Source organism: Agelaius tricolor, unplaced genomic scaffold, assembly GCF_023055355.1.
Source record: "Agelaius tricolor isolate 1412-34295 unplaced genomic scaffold, bAgeTri1.0.p SCAF_16, whole genome shotgun sequence".
Classification (NCBI taxonomy): domain Eukaryota; kingdom Metazoa; phylum Chordata; class Aves; order Passeriformes; family Icteridae; genus Agelaius; species Agelaius tricolor.
Genome location: NW_027269276.1, coordinates 3,853,930 through 3,874,839, shown reverse-complemented (window position 1 = coordinate 3,874,839; position 20,910 = coordinate 3,853,930). Strand labels below are relative to the sequence as shown.

The 20,910-nt window shown below is 42.2% G+C and overlaps 2 protein-coding genes across 3 annotated transcripts in view; one reads left to right on the top strand and one right to left on the bottom strand.

Moving 5' to 3' along the window:
• On the top strand, window positions 1-10,696 carry PGPEP1L (pyroglutamyl-peptidase I like). Its single transcript, XM_071441264.1, is given in 6 exon segments — window positions 1-165; window positions 168-207; window positions 1,895-1,947; window positions 7,256-7,372; window positions 7,835-8,064; window positions 8,990-10,696. Coding segments are annotated over 6 exon segments (663 nt in total). The 5' UTR covers window positions 1-132; the 3' UTR covers window positions 9,180-10,696.
• The window catches only part of IGF1R (insulin like growth factor 1 receptor), a 170,909-nt gene continuing 160,688 nt past the window's right edge, over window positions 10,690-20,910 (bottom strand). For both annotated transcript variants that reach the window (XM_071441261.1, XM_071441260.1), the window contains exon 21: window positions 10,690-18,163. In XM_071441261.1, coding sequence (XP_071297362.1) covers window positions 17,797-18,163 — 367 coding nt within the window. In that variant the 3' untranslated portion in view covers window positions 10,690-17,796. The remainder of the gene's footprint in view (window positions 18,164-20,910) is intronic.

Sequence of the window (20,910 nt, the reverse complement as noted above, 5' to 3'; positions counted from 1 at the left end):
CTGAGGATATAGGAACGAGGGTGAAGCTACATCAAAGAGATTTGCATCTTGCTGTTTTCAATTAAACACTTTTCTTTTTTTTTTTTCTTTTTTTTTTTCTTTTTTTTTTTTTTTTTGTTTAATAGCTGCAAGATGGGCAGAACTAGTCTGGCTTGCTCCAGCCATAACTGCAGATGAGCTGGATGGGAGTGCAGGAGAGGGCAAGAGGTATTTGTTAACCTCCTAAAAGGCTGCCAGTCTGGTTCTCTCCTATGATATTTATGGCACATACCCTTGTTGGGAACACTTCTTAGCACCCTGTTAGTTTTTTCCTCCCTTTAGATCACCATTTATGTCCAGAAATCTCCTTGGTCAAAAAGCTTTAGACTAGTTAAGACACACGTGCATCTTTAATCTACTACAGAGATTATCACAGCATGTCTCTGTCACATTTTCACCTGCTTAGAATATAAACCTGCTGGCAGGGAGCCCAGTTTATTATGTGGAGCCCAGTAACATTCAGCCAGTTACCTTTCCACATTGCTGCAGGTATTGCAGTAAAACTCTCATACATTTCGTTATTTTTCATAGCAATTTTATCCTAAGCAGTAGTTTCTTAGGGCCACCCCTGACACAAGTGTTTCATTGTGAGCTACTTAATAACTTTATTATAATTCTGCAATTCTGCACACACAGGTAGAGAAACTTGTACAACTACAGCTCTAAAATGGAGCAGGTGCCACCCGAATTTTGCTCTCAAAGCAAAGAGGGGATAATGGGGTTTTATGTTTCCTGGAAATGTGAAATGAGCACCATTTTCTTTGTTCCCTCACCACAGGAGAAACTAACCTGGAGAAAATATTGTCAAAAATATAAGCTTTTCATAGCATTAAAGAGAAAAGATGGAGCAGTTATGAAATAAATATTAACAAATTAAGAAATGCTTAAAGTCTAGCACTAATTAAGCTGTCACAAGCCTGCATTTAGCTTAATTGTTTCTACATACAAGTAGCTTTCACTGTGCAAAATGGCAATCATCTGCTGTCAAGTATTTACTTGTCCATTTAAGGATTTTAAATATTTAAGAGTTATAGCATTAAAACCATTTCACAAACTCATTTTCCTGACACCCAGTATCTAGGACTTAGCAACACCCTGGATTGAGAACATTAATTGAGATTAATAAAGATAGTGGGAGTTTTCCTTCAAACTTTTTAATGACAAAATGCCCATCTGCTCAAAATTAGGTCTTTTCCCTTTTTATTAAAAAAAATCCTTTCACATAAAAGATGCATAAAATTGAATGTAATACTTTGGAGTCAAAGTGTTCTTTTCCCTTTTCTCCTCTCTTTTCCTGGGGGAAAAAGTGAAGACATTTTTCCCAGCATCACAAAAAAGCATAATTTCCCAGATAGAAAACTGTAAGCTTTCATTACTTGCTATTAAAATAAATCACAGATTAAATAAATTTTACTCTTTCAAACTTTTTCATTAAATATGCATGTCTTAATCTTCATGAGCTTTAACAATAAGAATGATACATTAACTGTGACCCAGGAGTATTTAATGCCATAACTTTTAGTAGTGGTATTTCTATGGATGATGACCCTTCCCCAAAATTATCATTTACATGATCTGTCCTGTTGGAGGTACATTTATCCAGCTCCACTTAAGGCTCTCTCATAAGAAAGGCTTGACATGAATGAAGATTGCAGGATTAGTTCTTTTATCAGTGAATATACAAATTGAAAATACTATTCCTTTAAGTGTTACCAAAGCTAAATCCTATCTAAAAAACTCAACCTCCATAACCAAAAATAGGAAGATAAAGATCAAATATGTGTGTGCACACATCAGCACCTAATCTGTAATTGTAGAGTAAGCACAAGTTAAAACCTCCTTTCTTTCTTTCCAGGTTTTGGTCCCTTCAGACAATATCTGGTTAATTCTAGCTGGGAAGCAGTGAAGGTAGGCATAAAAAAAAAAGGAGGGAGGCATTTTATTTTTTAGACATCCCAACACAAACTGGTTTTAGGCTTTTCATTCCCTTTTCATGACTCATTAAACAGAATTGTGCCTCATGGAGCAGACACCCAACATGGAACAAAGAGGATAATGCAGTGAAATATTATTTTACTTACTTTATTTTTGGTGCCATTTAAGCACTTTAAAATATTATTCTTCATTCAAAAAATTTATTTTTACTCATGGTACCTTTTCTACAACTATTGCATGTGCCACAGTGTTGCAGTGTGATGTCTGCCTGCAGTAAACCATCATCTCTCCTACCACAGTTCATTTTATCCTGTCTGTGTGAGGTGATTTGCTTCTCACACAAGTGGAGCCTATTGAGTTCTCACTGCCTGCTTCAGGAACACAGAACCTAAACTGTGCCAGCTCTGAGTGTGAGTTCACATTTCAGCTTTGGCTTCCACTTTCAAATGACAGTGAATTCTACAGTTAAATTGAAAACAAGGTCATTCAGAGGGGATTTTTCCTTCATACACCTTGACCAGCAGTAATAAATCTCAGATGCAGTCTTGAAAATTCCTGCTTGTTTCCTAAATCTGTGTAGCAGAACAAATTTAGCTGGGGGATACAAAGACATGGTTTGGATCCCTGGCTTTCAGCATCAGCTGATTCATTCTCCCTGTCACAGACAGCAGCCTTTCCTGGAGTTCAGTTACTCTCATAAGGTACCTATGAACAGAGTTATTGTGAGAGGATCTTCCCCATAAGTTTTTAGCCATCCCAAGGTAGAATGGAGGTTACACAATGAAATCTGAAACTAGTGGGGGAACAGTCAAAGTAGTAAAATTAAATTGGAGCATTGGTCCAAAATATACAAGAAATGACAGATAATATTGGTAAAATGGAAAGTAGGACATGTAAAACAAACCAAGGGGGCTGTATTCTATTATGAAGACTGAAACAAGTCCATACATTTTTTAATGCTTTTGGACAATGAAATTATAAAGTCAGCTATAGGAAAGTATTAGTAATGACAGAAAGGTGATGGCTCTACAGGACTGTAACCATAGTAAAAATTTTGGTGACAGCTACTGAATATCTGCTTTGAAAATGAAGTGCACTCAAGCCAAGATGATTGAAAACAAAGAGCCAGTATGTTTTCCCAAAGACCAAAGCTATAGTAATTCCACCAAAACATACATATTTTCTATTCTTTGTTAGCTTTGTTGGGTGAAGAACGCTGAGTGCAGCTTGGTGTTTGGTAGAATAAATCTATTGCCCCTTCCAAGTCAGAAGGGGTGTTATCCCTGTAGGCTAACAAGAAACAAAAATCCTTCTGTGATACCTTTCCACACCCCAATCATGACAGGAGACCCATAAATTATCTTAACTCCAACCTGACATGTGCCCTAAACCACAAATATTTGTCAGTTGACGGCTCATTATTTCCCGATTCCTATTGGTTCTAATTTTGGGTGCAAGATCATTCTCTTCTGGCTGAAAATAGAGCATATTCTTTATCTGCAAGCAAAACAGCCTCGTGAGGACACACCGATGGGATGAGTTTTCTGTAACAATGCCATGAGCTGGCCATGCCAGGGACTTACATAACAAGGGCCACAGCATTCCCCAGCAAAACAGATGTCAGTCCTTGTGCATGGTGAGAACAAATCCATTTCCCTCTGATGTGGCACCCTCTATGTGGAATTAATTTGTATTCAGATTGGGGATGCTGCTTTGGTTTCCTACTCCCTGGCAAAGGTGGTTAATTCAGGCAGTTCAGAGAAATTTGCTGCAAATCTGGAAGCACTTTGAATTTCGATAGGCTTCTCCACACTAAATAGCGATCTCATAGTATTGTTCCATTGGCCTCATTCAGGGGAGTAGCCCTGTGATCTTTAGGAAGCTTATGCACACATATTAAAGATAGCAAAATTTAGTATTTACATCTGGAAGTAATCCTGTCTTGGCTTGGGGTACCTGCATAGATCACTGGAGTAACATAAAACCCTCCTGCCAAGTCTCTTTGCTGTGAACCACGCAAGTGTGCACTCAGATTCATCCTCAGCAACGTGCTGAGCAGCCAGAACAGACCTACTAAATATGACTGGTCATATGGCTTAATGCCTTTGTAGCATTACCCAGAACTACCCTAATTATTACCCCAAAATGAAGTAGGTGCTTCTCAAAAGCCTGGATAGCACCCTCAGTGATGATGTAATGCTGATACACACAGTCTTAGAAGTTCACATCCCAGAAGGGTCTTCATACCAAAAGCCTCTGAAATCCTGTAAAAATACAGTTAACAGTTCCAGTGTCCTAATTCCAAAGCATAGCCTCACTCTCCATGCTCTTGAAATGGATCCTTGGCCAAAGAACCATGGCTGCCCTTCTCTGAGCAATACTTGATCTTACTCACAACTGTTTCCTTAAGCTCCTCCACAAGGTGCTGCTGATGGGATCAGCTGTGCTGGTCCATCCTTTTTGCTGTGTCTCCTCTTGCAGAATGTCCTGTCTGCAGCTTGGCAGCAAAATGACCTTTCAGGGCACTCCACCATCAAGGTCAGAGTCCCCAGTTAATAGGGCACAAATGCAAGCTGAGTGACAACATTCATAGTAATTAAACTGTTAGTGCAAAGAACAGGTCACATTTCCAACTGCTTCTGGGAACTATGTCTGCTATCAGGAGATGAGGATCAGATCTCCCAGCACAGTTTTTCGTCCTGCCACTGACCATGTGGTCTTTGGAAATCTGTCATTTAATCTGTCTCTCTCCCCTCCTGCTTTAGTTTCATCATCTGTGAAACCAAGACATTGCTATTTAGTGCCTTCATTTCTGTGTTGGAACTTTCTTACATCCCTGAAGTTTTAAGAAGGTTTAGAAAAAAAACCCAACTTAAAACAACCAAAACCCCAAACCAAACACATAAACAAAACCCCACTAACCAGCCACACAAAACACCTTTGTTTGCAATGTACTTGCAGTCTGGCTGGGCCAACTGAAACCTGGTTTCCTTTCTGCACCAGCACAAGCAGTTCACAAAATTAACACATGCAACAACCTTGCCAGCAACCCAAATCAGTGAGAACTCAGGCAAAATCAGTTATGTTTTCCAGAGTTTTCTAGAAGTTCAAGCTATTTCAACATACAGAGTTTCCAGCACCAACCTGAGCACAGCAGTGCTGTGCAAATCACTTCTCCTTGGACCAGAACACCAGTGGACCAGGACTATGACCACAACTCACAACAGCTCAAGGTCAGCAGCTGATAATGCTGGATTTCTTTTCCCTTCTAGAAGAACTTCCCAAGAAAGAATCTTCATGTTTTCTTTCAAACCACTTTTCCCACAAAACAATCCTCCAAAACTCTTCTCCTCCTTTGAAATTTCCTTTCCTGTTTCAATTACAAAAGACAGGCACTTGTTTACTGAATTCACTCACCAGTGTGAGTTTCCAGGTGCAGTTACCCTCCTCTAACCATCTTCAGTCTCCCACCTGAAATGCAAAATTGGTTCTGGTTAAGGCTGAGACAAGGAACAGCCTTTTTTTATTTTGCTCCATGTTTACACATCTGGTGTAATGGGGTGTAAGCCCATGGCTGGGATTGTTAGGCAACACAGTAACACACATTATTGACAACATGCTGAAATTGCTTAGGACATAGAGAACCATCTTCCTTTGACACAAATTCTCAGCCATTTGCTATTGGCCAGCTTCAGTTTGGTCCAGCACAAAAGTAGTTCTGTGTGTTTCTGCCACGACAACTGGTGACAACAGAATGTCTCGAACAAGTGGAGAGCAGCATTACAGCTGCCTTTGGGTCTACATGTTCTGCACCAAAGTTAGGGGTAGTCGAGTCCTCTAAGCCTTATAGTTTAAAAGAAAGACTCTCACTAAATGTAAACATTAAAAACGCTTTGGAAAAGCAAATGCTAATTGTGAACCAGCTGGGGTTTTCTTGTGTGGAGGCTCAGGCACAGTACAGCATTCTTCAGCGGGATGATGCAATGGGCTCTCAAAGACTGTCAGCGCCCACAGGAAAAAAGGCTGGCACTGTTCTCCAAATGTGTTTACTTCCCTGCAGGCATTGTTTCCTTGCTTGTGTCAAATAGTTTATTGAGCACAGCTAATCAATGCTTCCGCTGACAAGAAAATTGGAACAGTTTATATAGGAAGCGAGTGGTGAAGGGCAGATTTCCCAGAACTGTGGGCCTCATCCGCATGGGTATCCTGAGTGAGAAACAAAAACCTGAGAATTTGATGACACTGAATAGTTACAGGTCTCCTGGGGTAATCAGACACCTCCACTTTTGCCAGTGCCTCCTTAAAAACTTAACCTGTACCATCCTTTGGGAGTGGTTTACTCAAATGGAACAGGGATTTTCAACCACCATTCTACTCTTCTGGGACAAAGTTTCCCACCTCAGATGAATTCCTTCTGCACCCTGCCACTGCAGCTGCTTACCTTCTGCTGAGGCCTAGGCCTGGCTTGTTAGCCCTGTTCCACTGACAAAATCATTTCAAGTCACTTCTATGTGACATTTATTATTCAGACCATCTTCCAACCACCTGGCCAACCTGCTGCTTTGAAGGGTGCTCTTGTTCCATTCACCTCAATTCTGGGCATAATTTTTTCTTCAGGAAAATTGGTCCTGTGTGGAAACTCAACTGTAATAACTGACGGAGAAGTAACATCTCAGTAACATTTCCTTTTACTAGAGAAACGTTCTAGACCAAAAAATAAATTAAACTCATTCTAAATGTGACTTCCTCGTGTTGTCAGTGACCTTCAGCACAGCTTACCTGAACCTGGTCAAGCTGGCAGATCTCGTGCCCCTGGAGTGGAAAAGTCATGCTTAAGGTGAATTCTCCTGGGTTTTGTCTCTTGGCAGTGCAGTTTTTCTACCAGACCTTTCAGAGAAACAGCTCTTACCTACAGCAAAGCCTATTTAGATGCTTTCAAGGGTGGAGCTTTTCTGAGAGATGTTGCCTCATGTTTCCCCAGGCACCAATCCCAAAGCAATAACCCCTCCCACCCACTGGAGACTGAGCATCTCCTTGGAAAACACAGCAATGGCTCCACACGGAGAGATGTGACATTAGGAAACTGTTTAGCACATTTTAGTCTCTTCAGTTAAAAGAGAGGGAGCAACCACAAAACAAATCTCATTGCAGACCAATGACAGGAACCGTGGGTTAAGGTGTGGCTCTTTCACGTGGTTCCTCAGTTGAATCAGCCCAGTTTGTTTATCAGTCAGAAATCCAGTGCTCCTTCATGTCTTTGATGGCTTTTTTGTAAACACAGGAGCTGTCCAAGAGAGGCCTCGGTGAAAACATTGATCTCCAGATCATGCAGCTGCCAGTGGTTTACCAAAAAGCAAAGGAGCAAGTCTGCAAGATATGGACAACTCTTCAGCCCCTGGTGGGTAATGATGAAGTTAAACCATCTCCTCCCCTCCCCTGAATACAATGAAAAAATCTCCAAGAGAGTATTGCAAAACATCAAACAACTCTAGAAAGTGACTATTGAAACTGTGATCAAGGTTCCAAGCTGAAATTCAGAGCACACACTAATTAGCATGCTGGCTTAACCCTGTGCCAGTTAAACAGGGTAACTGATGCTGAACAAAGGAAAGGAAAATGTCTGCCATAAACTGCAAAAAAGTTACTGCTGCTCTGCAGTCCTGACTAGACTCAACAAAAACTACAGCCTAATTTGCTTCTCATTTAAAATACCTTATCAAAGTTTTCTTTAGACATGAGCAAGACTCCCCACCTTGAAGCCAGTAATTCACATAATGCTTGGACCTTTTGCATCACATGTTTTTAAAAAAGCAGGTTTCATTTTTAATTTCCTATTATTCACTCTGGTGGGAAAAACCAGCTTACAGTTCACGTTGGGCTGGCTTCGTCCACCACAGCGCTCATCATCCTGGAGCAGTGTGGGAAGAACAAAGGCTACCAGGAGAGGGATGCTTGTGGTTTTCACCCAGAAGGTGCCTGCTGCGTGCTAGATGGCCCAGAAAAGATTGAATCTGCAATTAATATGAAGACTCTCTGGAAAAACGTCTCAGTGGAAGGGATTGATATCATCCTTTCCAGAGATGCAGGAAGGTAAACATCGCGTATCAGGGGCTCACAAAAACAACTCAATCTGCTCATCTAGCCCTGGAGAATCTTTGCCATGAGCTCTCCTCCAACCAAAACCACTCCAAAGCAAATTCTTCAGAGGGGCACAAGTATGAAACTGAGATGATTTTAAATTTTGTGTAAAGCAGCCTTCATGAAAAGCTACAGCCAGTAGATATTTTTCCATAAATTTGTAAATTCCAAAAGAAACAAGTTCCAACATGGCACGCCCCGTGATGAGCAACTCCAGTAAACCTCAGCTATTAAGAAAGTCTGAAAGCAATACAGACTAGTAGCAGATTTTAATCTATTTTTCTCAACTGGGAGGGATACAAAATGTAAATTGATACACTGGAGAACAGCAATTACAGGTACTGTTAGAACCAGGCTTGTGATCTCATTATATGTTCCAGTAGCACTGAAGCAATTTTCTTCTATGATAGTCTTCACTGGAAAGGAAAACAAACCAGTAATTTTATTTTAAATAAAAATCAGCTAATATTGGCCCTTAAATTCAAGATTTGCACCTGAATTTTAAAAGGTGGAATGATCAGAAAAATCCTTTCAGACAGGGAGTATTTATGACTTAGACAAAAACTGTGTTACATGGTTGTAACTTCCAGCAGGGTGTGTTACCTTTCCCACCCCACAAGAATGCCTGTCTTGTGATTTTTTTTTTTTTATTTAAAGTTCTTTGTGGGTGGATGTCTGAGAAACCAAACCATCAGATAAGCAACATTTGTTTCTCAAACTTGGTTTATTTCAGCATTTCCTTTATTCACTAAGCAAATATGTTCTTAATAATTTCATAAACCAGATCTGGTTTGGCTACTTAGAATATTTAAATTTAATCAAGGTTTACTGAGCCTTAATTCAGGTTCCTGGTTTTGTTTTGTTCTCAATATTGCAGGTACATCTGTGATTACACCTACTACACTTCTCTGTATTATGGCAATGGAAGAGCTGCTTTCATCCACGTCCCTCCATTATCTGAGTCGGAAACAGCAGAATTTCTAGGAAAAGCATTACAGACCATTATCTTAGCAATGTTAGAACAGTGTGGGGAACAAAGAGAGATGGATCACAGAGGGAAAAAATGAGAATTTCTTAGAATGCAATTCCTTACCTCTGAAAAGAAGCAGATCTAAAGATTATTTAAAACCCACACACAAAGGATTTTATAGCCCACGTTATTTTCAGTGAAATTTCCTTGCAAAACCCAACCAACCATTTGCATTGCTTAGAAAGGGCCTGAGGGGAAAAAATCCAAATTATTGGTTGTTCACATTGCTAACAATAAAGTTGTTCAGATTTCAGAAAGTGTGAAACTGATTGAAAACATTTTAGATGCTTAATCCTGGTTCTGTTGGTTAGAGAGACATCAATGAAGACTTGCTGACCCCAGATGGATGCTCACAGCTGTAAGGACTCAGCACGGGATGGATCAGAGATCCCCCTCAGCCCCTGTCCGAGTCCAGAGTTCAGCCCACAAAAAATCTGGGTATGGGGGAAATCAAAACACACTTGGGGATTCTGGTATGGGAAGTTTTACAGTTCTTTCTTACTGACCTGCTGTGGATACTGCTTTCCACATCAGCAACAGGCTCTGTCCCACAGTGACTTCAGAGAACACAGAAAACTGGAAACCAGCAGGACCTATAACGTTGTTGGTAACTTGAGTTTCAACCCAAAACAGCCACTTTCCCCAAATTCTCAGTGCCTGCCTCAAGGGGAAAACCCCATTGTCCTTCCACAGAGCACAGCCCAAAGGCAAATCCCAGAGCTAACCCGTCCCAAGAGAGGCAATCCTGAAGCACTGTGCTATAGGGAGGGTTAGGGCATGTGAGGTTACCTACAGAACAGGCACCAAAGGAGATCCCAAACTGTAAAACATGGGAGCAGACTCCTCCACATCTCAAACAGCTCCTTACACACGTGCTGGGTACCACAGAGGGTCACAGCACTGCCCTCAGCACACAGGGAATGTCCACGCTCTCCTCTGAAATCCTGCTGCCAGGACACAAGGAAAGATGAAATCAGTCAGGAACAGCACAGCAGCAGCTTCATCTGGACACACAGGATTTCCTGAGGGAAACAACAGCCTGTTCCTCAAGCACCACCAGTAAAAAGGACAAGTGACAAACACACCAGCACAGGCAGCTGCTGGGGCTTCAGGCCACCACTGAGCCCTGTTTTAGTCAACACCTTGATGCCAAGAGTCTGAGGAACTGGAAATGCCAAGACAATGCTGGTTTTCTGGCCACTGTCATTTCCAGTGATACAGAAAGCTGAAAACCAGGTGCTGGCTGGCTGAATGCCTCTCATGGGGATTGCTCTGCAGGTAAATAAAAACTAACAATGCTCACCTTATTCACAGGAACTGCCTCGTGCAAACTGCTCAAATCTCAGCCATGAAGGATCCAAAAGCTCAGTGTCTCTGGATGAAAATGCTTTTGATTTCAATCAAACAATGGCAGTACTGACTCCTATTAAGAGTAGCTCAATTAGATGCAGCCAGAAAGGGCAGAGGAAAACCAGAGCAGCTTTACTCTGAGTTTTCTAACCTGTACTCACTTTGCATAAGGAGCAACAAAATCAGAAACAAACAAATGCATACAGAATTCTTTTATTTAACTTAAATCATGTAGTACTGAAACTACTAGAAAAAAGCAGAGTAAGAGAAACTAAAGGAGCCTTAGCTTCAGCCATTCAAAATAGACAAAGTTTCTTCTTTTCATAATGTAAAGAATCCCGAGTATATCGCAATAACAGGAATAAATTCTTACAACAGAATATACAAAAACATTTTGAAATTTTTTTTATCTACTGATTCATTTTAATATAAACACAGGAATTTCTTTAGGAATAATTTATACACAGCAAGTCTTTTTATGTAATAAATTGGCCATGTTATTGTTTAATTTTCTCTTAAAAAAATTTAAACAAGAAAAATTGGAAAATGTATTTGCAACTGCATCCATTCCTTAGCACTTTCTAGTTTTTTGTCCCAGAGGTAGACAAACTCTGGCCAATCCTTTCATCTCAAACCTCACTGGTTCAGAAAACAGAAGAAGTGAAAGGTGTCCCTGTCCATAGCAGAGAGGTTGGCTCTTCAAGATTTTTAAATAACAATAAATAGGGACCCTCCCTTGCTCATTTCAACAAAGCTTCCAATGGTGCTCAACAGCTTTACACAAGCATTTAAAGTGATGAGAGATTTGCAAAGAACTCTTCAATAGTAATTACCAAAGCCACCTTCCCTCTTTCCCTTATGCAGTGGCATCCTTCAAAGCACGAGGCCCCTGAGAGCCTGGGGAGCAGCAAACCCCGCTCTGCTTCCCTGACCAGTGAGGTTCCCATCATCCATGAAGGTAACTGCCCTAGACAGCAAAGTGAAATGACCAGGTAAGAGGATCCCACCCCAACCAGAGGGCTCTGGAAGACCAGGATACTGAAGATACAGAACATTTTCCCACCTCCTTTACTCACTCGCTGTATACTGGGTCACAAAGCTTGGGCAGGACGGGGGAGAGGGACAAGCCATGAACTGGACAAGTCAGCGATTCCTTTTTGGCATATTGTAAAGCTAACTAGTAACTGGTACCATGGAAAAACTGATCACAGACAGACACACCCACACACGGACACAGAGAAGTGCCCTTAAATTATATTTTAGGCATTTATAAACTACAAACATTTTATAAAATTATTCTATGTACTTACAAAACGCAATGAAACATTTAGTTAGTTCTTGTAAACCAGATCTTCGTCAACTGACTACCCGTAATCTACTGGACTTAAAGCCCTATTGAAAATGCTAATTAATGGTTACTAATCAACAGAACGCATACCCAAAAAAATATATATGAGCACACACGCATATGCACACACACAAACTAGTGAATCCTAAGGTACTTGCAGAACAGGCCAACCGCAGGCGAGACTGATCCGTACAGGCCGATGACCAACCACTGTCACACCCCTGGCAAGGAATTTACTGCTCCAGCTGCAAAGTCCAGAGGTTCATTTACAAGTACCAACAATCACAACTGGGACACCTGAGCGCTGCTGCTGTCCCACAGATTAAGCTCAGGATACCACCTCAAACTTCTGCCCAGCCCTGTGTCTCTGTAAATCCCCACTGCTGCGTCCTTTGTTGTCAGGTGTCTCCCCACAAACTCCTCCGTGCTGACTGACCCAGCTGCTCCATGTCAGAGGCTGTTCAGCACCTCTGAGCAACCAGTTCTGGACTGAGGTGTCCTTTGAAGCCCTCCTGTCTACTTGAGTTCTGTATCTTCAGCACCCCTGGCCACTTGTGTTGTTTCTAAACATCATTCTTCAATCCTTGTCTGCACATCTACTCATGGGTTAAGTTGCAATATCTGGCTTTATCACTGGTTAGTAGGGAGTGGATCCCTTGCACCTTCCTCCACTGTTGTTCAGCCCAGTGATTGAATACACGGTTGACAAACAAAATAAGAATAACAGGAAACAAGTGTTACTTGTACTAATGGAATGAAAAGGGTTTAAATATATATATATATCTATATTATAGATATACATATGCAGATATATATATGTATATATAGATATATATGTATGGAGTTACACCAACAATAGGAGTATTGTTCACTTATACTTGGATTGAACCCAACACCCCTCAGCAGTTCCCAGAGGGCCTGACAGCAGCCCCCTCTGGTCACCAGTCATCCTGGGCAAACTGGGCTTCCTTTCCTTTGTTTTAAGAGACCAAGAGGAGCATCAGTGCACCTGGAACCACACAGCACTTGGCACCAGCTGGGAGGAGCAGGGGCATCAGGCAGGGTGGCTCCACACCTTGCACCGTGCTCAGCTGCTGCCTCTGGTTTATCATCCCTCCAAGGAGCACCTGATTTAGTGCCATGGCTGTGTCTGCACAGCAATCGTGTTCCCTGGAACAAGCAGCTCCTCTGCCAGGGCACTCTGCAGTGCCCCTCAGGAGGGACTCACGGCCTGCAGTCCCTGCTCCCCTTGGTGACGCCAGCTCCTGATCCCACCGCATCGGGACATCCTGGTGCCACTCCTCAAATGCTGCTTTTCAGGGCTGGGTGGGCTTTTGTGTTTAATTTATAAACAAACTGGATTACTTTAACTTTATTCAAACATAGCTGAAGTTCTAAATAAATTTTCCATACCAGACAAGCCAGTGGTCTCAGGGAAGAACAACATTACAAACCATATTATGACTCTATCAAGCCAACATTAATTCTCAGTTGTTCACATGCACAAACAACTCGATTTACTGTCCAAGGGAAGTCTGCATGAAAAACCCATGTGAATAAAGCTATTCAAAATGCACAAAACACAACAAAAAAAGCTATGGAAACAAACAGAACAAAAAAGGAATTAAGCTTGAATTGCAAACACAGAATGCAATGGTATCATGAAGGTGGTTTGGTCCAGGAGAGCTGACTGCCATCACACACGGACACGAGGCCTCGTGGCTGTCTTCCACTGAAGTGCTTTTTGAAATGCTTCTTGTGATGCTACGCCATTAGTGTTTCTTCCTAATGCATTGTAAAACCACCTAAGTACAACTCTACAAACCAGAAACTCGGACAATTTTAACAAAACCCTCCTAGCCAGCTGAAAGATCTGAGGATCTCCAGTTGTGGTAATCAATATGTGCAAGGGAGGGGAACAGCCACTGCACCCAAAGGTCACTTGAACATCAAACATGGAAAACCAAACGAATAATAGTGAAAACTTCCAATTTTGCTGGTTTCTCAGGACTAGGGAGAAACGCTCCCTCCAAAGACAAACCGTAGTAGTTAACAACAGCACTGTGTATCCAAGAGGTTGGGTACAACTCCAAGTAGCCAAGCACCACATTACTCAGATACCACAACCAACACCTGCACGAACAGCTGCCAGAGCTGGAAAAAAAGGAAACATTATACAGCAAGCTGATGGCAAGCTCATGTTAGTCCTGTGTGCTTGTAAACCAGTTACACGCTGTCAGAGGGCAGTTAAAATTTGATGGCTGGTCCATCAGAATCCACAGTTACAATGCATATAAACAGGGGAAGAAAAGGGAACTGTCTTTTTACTGGCACGTTAAAAGAAATCAATTCAATGTTAGTTTTGGAAAAAAGAAATTAAAAATTAAAAAAAAAAAATTCAGTGCTCTCATCAAACAGAAGCAGCAAAGACCAAAGGTGTAAATTTGATGTAGCAGCCAGTGACAGGTTTTGGTCAAGAAAGCAATGCCATCCCATATGAGCCAATTTATTTTTGGGTTCTGATTCAGCCAAATATCTTTTTGATGCTTGTGACATCTGAGCAAGAACTGGCAGGAATGACTTAGTCCATTCTACAGGACAAACAGAAAGAACATTCCCTTTAGTATTTCTTCTGGACCTTCAAACATTGTAAACATTTGATTTCTGTAACAGATTTCAGGAAATACAATTTGAAGTTCCCATATCAGGTCAGCTGCATTTCCACTCCTCCAAACACGCAGCATTTTGCTGCTGACCCAAGGGCTGCTGTGACAGCACATTAAAAAGCCTCTGTGTTTCCTTAAAGAATGGTCACCCTAAGTCACACAACTCTTGGATTTCTCATCACAACAACAAATTTTAAGAAATCGGAGAAACCCACTGGAATTGAGGCAAATATTCTGAGGTGACCCTCTGTGACAGGCAGTGACTGTTCCCCTCCAGAACCTAGAGCATGTGGTATATGGAGTGAGAGGTTACCAGTATCAACGGCATTTATTGGCTGCTGAGAAATGTGAGATGTATTTTTTTTTTATATACACACATATAAAAAAATAAGAGTGAGGTAGATAAATGTTTGAAAAAAAAAAATCAAAAACTGTCCCCCCTGTCATACTCTAAAACCCTTATCTCAGTATTTAAATTCGTTATGGGGCATCTCTACAGTGATTTAAACTGATATCACAAAAATAAATAAAAAATCCTACATAGAATACCTTCTTAATTAACTTTTTTGTCTTTTTCATTTTCAAAAGGGAAAAATAACTATGGGACAGAGGCAAGAGAAGATAATGGGACCTAAACTACACAAGCAAAAAGCACTACAAACTTTTAAAAATCTCCAGTCAAAACTAGCAATCAGTATAATTTTTCTCATTGTTCTTACTCAAAAGATTTGAACATTTCCATCCCAGAACCACCTCTTCCTGCCATCGTTTGGTTGGATCAGTGCTAAACAAAGGCCTAGACTGGAACTAAGGTAAGATGAGCAACTGCTGCGACTCCTTGGGTGTCGACTTCCTGACGGCCCCTCCTTCCCCTCTCACCAAGGCTTCTGCAACTGAACAAACAAGCTCACTCGTCTTCTTTTGTTCTGAGGTTTGGTCTGTGATTTAAGCCACAAGCTTGGACTTGTACAGGTTTCCATAGCTGCCAACACTTCACTGTTTGCCAGCCAAGCTGCCGGCCCCAGCTCCGAGCTTCCCACCGGCCCCACGGGAAGGGCACAGGGGCTTCCCTTTGGTTGGGGGTGGTTTTCTTCACCAGGGCTGGGAAGTGCAGCCCAGGTGCCCTCCATGAGGGCTTCCCTGCACGAAGGTTTCCCCATCAGGAAGGTGAAGAGCTGGGGTTGGCTGGAGCCAGGTGATTGATGGCCACCATAGGAATGCCTGGCACTGCCAGCTGCACCTGGCACAGCTCTTGTTCACAGGGTGGAAGGGTTAAAAGAATCTTTTTAAGGATCAGTGACCCAAAAGCCTGGTGTCTGCTGTTGTACCCAACTAATAATTTAAAAAGAATACATGTGTGTGTGTGTGTGTGTCTGTCTGTGTGGGGATGGGCGGGTGGATGTGTGAACAAGCGGGGAGGGCAGGAGGGGTAGGACCCTTGTACAACAATGAATATAAACACTGAACAAGGATGTACTAAATAGTTAACCTTTTGTTTCTGACCTGAGTTTGTATCACGCCTTGCACTGTAAGAGACTCCGTGCTGTCTGGGCAGAGGTTAGTGGGAAGGAAGGAAAACTGGGGCTTAAAAACACCACACCACAGCACTGCCAGAGTGTTCCTGTGCGGGGTGTCCCTTCTTTCTCCTTGTCCCCCTCCAAAGCCCCGTAGCCCACACAGCCAAGATGTTGTAAAACAACTAATGGGAAGGAAAATAAAATTTAAAAAAAATTAAAAAAAAAAAAAGGAGGAAATGTATTTATAAAAAGGCATTAAACAGTTCATGGCAAATCATATGAAAGGTATCAGTTACTGGGAAGGAGGAAGTAAAAGTTACACACTATAGTACAAAGCATAAGAAAATTTGTTGAAGTGGAAGGGAAGGGGAGGAGGGCAGACCTGAAGGTTTTCATAGATTAAATCCACAAAGATAAAGAACAAAAAAATAGCAGCTTTTTTCTGTACAGACATATAGATGAGTATCTGAACCGTAAGAAAGTTATAAAAGTGACACAAAAGACAATGTGTATGCAAATGATCCATGGTCTAACATAGAACTGCAAGACCCTTCGAGAAGTCTTAATAATAAAGAGTAAAGGTCAACAAAGCATCATATACTTGAATCCGGTTACTGCTTTTTTTTGTCTTCTCCAATTTATGTTTCTAGGTGTTTTTTCCTTGCAAGCCTGGGAAGGAAGGCAGGCTGCAACGATGGAGATCTCGGCCGCTCATTCTCAGCTTTTTCGTAACTCATTTTTGGCGGGCAGTTGACTTTTTTGTACGAAATGCACGTGTTTGTTTAGCTCACCACTGCCAGTTTTGTCCAGAATTCACTGGGATGGGGACAGGGGTGGAGGGAGGGCTGGTTCTTTACCCCATCCCTTTTATCTTCTCCATCACAAGAAAAGCAAAATAAAAATCACATTTTGTCCAGTTTTGAAAGAAGATCTAGACAATTTGACTTTTTTTAAATTATTTTTTTTAAATACCAGTGCATGACTGAATAGAACATATTGGTCAGGATCTGTTTTGAACAGAGCAGTTGATTACTGTGCTCCTTCCATGACTACAAAAAAACAAAAAAGAAAGCAAAACAACAAACGAAAACAAAAAACAAAGAGTTCATTTTTTTGGCAAAATTTGGCAGCGTTGAAAATGGTAACAGCCTTGGACGAATGATGGCCCTTTTTTATTCTTTTACATGTTCCTAAAAAGATTAAAGAGCAACATTAAAAATCCAGTCTTTTTTAGTTTAGGGTTTTTTTGTGTGTGGTTTTTTTTTTGTTTGTTTGTGGTTTTTTGTTTGTGGTTTTTTTTTTATAAAGACCTACAGTGTTAGGCAGGTGCTTGCAGGGGTACCGGGAACCACCTGGCCTGCAATATCTTTGATCTGATAAAAGTGCTGTACGGTTGAACTTGCACGCAGATATGTTTCCCATTATGAAGCAAAAAGAGAGACAGAAAGAAAGAGAAAGAAGAGAGAGGAGAGAGGAGAGAGAGACATCAGATCTCAAGTTTTCTGTTGCTATTAAGTGTTAACATTTAAGAGTTTTAAAAGGCCAACTGTGTGCCCCATGACTGGAGTCCTTGACTGAAACAAACATCTGCTTGCATATTGAAAAAAAAAAAGAAAAAGACGGTAACTTGTTTACTGAAAAAAGGGTTCTCCCAAGTGCAGCTATGGCAGTTCTGAAGATCCACTGAGGTACAGTAGGCTTTTGAATATATTGTGATTTTCTTTCTTTCTTCCCCCAATGCCTGTGTTTGTGTGTGTTTTGTTCCTGCGAGGATCAGCAGGCCGAGGACTGGGGCAGCGGCAGGGCGCGCTCGTTCTTGCGGCCGCCGTTCATGTGCGCGTACGGCTGCCTCTCCTCGAAGCTGGCCCGCAGCACCACCACGCCGGGGCCGTTCTCGGCCTTGTGTCCTGAGTGCTTGTCAGTGGGTTGCAGGGTGGAGGAGGGGTCTAAAGGAATGCTCTCCATGTTCTCAGTCTCCAGGTCAAGCTCCTCTGTGTCCGGAGGCTTGTTCTCTTCACTGTAGAAGAAGGAGACCTCTTTGAAGGCTGGGTCCAGCTCATCTTTGATGCTACCGATGATTTCCAGGAAGGAGGGTCTCATTTTGGGGTTGTACTGCCAGCACATGCGCATCAGTTCGAACCTGGGCAGGGAACACACAGGAGAGACATTTACTGAGGGCTTCAGAGCCACGACTGGGTCAGACCACGCATTTTAGAGAATCATTGCATCCCCAGGGAAGCCAAAGTGACAGAACTTCCACAGGCTGAGATCCCCAGGGTTGTGGGTTCAACACCCAAAACCAGCCATTTGCTTAAGAGTTGGACTTGATGATCCTGGTGGGTCCCCTGCAGCTCACAATATGCTGTCAATCTCTGTGACATTTCCACCTTCCCTCTCATCACTCATTTACTCCCACACCTCCTAGCTCACCTTTCCTGCTCCCTCCCACACACCTGCCCATAGCTTGTGTCTCATGGGCACCTGACGTCCAGAACCATTGCGTACTTTTATTCTCACTTGGTGTTTCTCTTTTTCCTCTAAATTACCCTGTGCTCACTCGAACATAAACTACATGATTGCACCTCTTGGAGTATCTTTTTCAACCAACTCATCCCACCCCATCAATACTGACTTGGAAAAAAATTAAAATATGAAATACACACAAGGTAAAGCACCGCCTTTTTCCCCCGAAAGAAGAAAATTACATTAAAATTAATTGTAATCCCCAGTGGACATTTGCCAATCTCAAAGACATTCTCTAATCTTTTTATTTTAAAATTAGGTTGTTTTCATTTACGGCCAGGGATGCATTAATATTTTACAGAGTGTGAGATCATCTGTTTAAGCACATCCATGATTAGATCTGTACAATGTCCCATGCTGGCAAAACAAAACCACAAAATGAAACTGTAATACAGACATAATGAAAACAGCATTTTCATGACACAGCAAAATTGGATATTCCCAGGAGATCGCCCTGAGCTTTAAACATAACACAAGAAAGGATTTCACCGTCTGTGAAGGTGGAATAGGGATGTCTTCTGTTAACACAGCACAGTAATAGGACAAATTTAAATAAGAAAAGGAAGATTAGCATTAATTCTTCGAGCCAACCCTCTGTGTACACAGTGCTCAGAGGAACATGCTGTGTGGAGGAAGTCACTGCTGGCCAAAACTACTACTCTGTGCTAGAGTAAGAATGGATCTAAAAATAAAATAAAGCCAAGAAAGATCTCTCAGTTAAGGTAATGCATGTCTCTGACTCACCTGCCAGCACTGGGACCTGCAGCCCCAGTCAGACCCCCTTGGCTTGCTGGGGTTTATTTCTCACCTCTGCCAGCCTTCCCTTAAGTCAGGTCACCTGAACTTTTAGCTTCTATGCTAGAGAACAACACCACCATATTTCCAACTTCCACAGATTTTCAGGGCTCAAATGAGCAACTCTATTTGAACTCTTCATTAGCTCTCACTGCCTTGTGCCCTCAGTTGACCAGATCTCTGCATCAGTGTGGAAAAATTTTGTTTTTAAATTAAGTAGACAAAACCAAACAAACAAATTCACTCTCTTTTTGTATCAGACCTAAGTTCATCCCAGAGTAATGTCCCTGCTCTAGAACAACCTTTCCAACAGGACTGACACTGAGCTGGAGAAGCCTGGGCTCTGCAGCCCATGGTGGGTCTGGAGAGAGTTCAGGAGCCCTGGCCTCAAACAAAACCCCAGCCCAGAAACTCGGGAAATTGGGAAATACTGCTGCACCTCCACTGTGCTCTCAGCTGACGTGAACCAGCAGAGAGGGCAAGTGGCTGTGTTTGGGCTGCAAACACTGCTGAGTGCTCCAACCAAACCCAAAGCAATCTTCACTGAAGTGCATCTAAAGTGCCCAATATCCCTGCCAGAGCTCCACTGGCAGCGCTCCGCGTGAACAAACGTCAGCCACCTGAGAATGGCCTTGTGACACCCAACTGGAGCTGGCAAAACCAGTCTGTGCTGGGAGAACTCCCCGGGTACTCAATGCTGCATTGTAACCGCACGTAGACACGTAAACACTGCCCAGCTCCTGCTTGTTTTTGAGTCTGAAAAGCCTTTCAGAGCAAAAGCCGAGCCAGACTATAAAACTGCACCGTACCCTCACCCACAAGGGTGAGGAAAGCTTGAGACATAAATATATAAAATCCATTTCTGTTACTTCATTGCTGTTTCCCTTCCAGCTGACTGCTGTGTCCCTGAATAGAAGCTTGGCTGGGGCCAGGAACTCTGGATATTCGCTGGCGCTGCGCCCCGAGGCCTAAGGGCAATGCTAAGGAGATACCACAAGCAGCGGAGTAATGCATGTGACATCAGCACAAACAAGGACATGTGATGTTTCTTTTAAGCCATTCCAGATTTAAAAACCCTACGGAGTTCCCATAAAAGGATTTTTTTTCCTTTTTAACTCTGTGTGTTCACAGGCCTTGTTTACATTATCTTAAACAAAATAAAAACCTTTCCAATAGACAATGGAGGAATTTACAGGCTGTTAATACAACCTGAGCAGATTTATAAAGTACGTTCCTGACTGGTTGCAAGTGAGCTCCAGGGAGCTGGAGGCACCACCATGGGTTAGAGGAATAGCCAGCATTCCTCTATGCATCTTTTGCTCAAGGAACTGAGGAGAAACTGAGCTCTGTTTTGTACCAAGACAATAAAAAAAAACAAAACAAAACAAAAAAACCAACAAAAACAGAAAATGGAAAGTTCCTAGAGAAGCTGCATTCCATTTGTGCTTTGCAATACACTTGATTTGGTGGGGAAAAGCAAAAGGACCTCTCCTCCCCTGCTGGTGCCTGTGCTGCCAGTGCCTCTGCAGAGCAGACCCCGGGTTCTGAGCAGGAACAAAGGGAAATCAG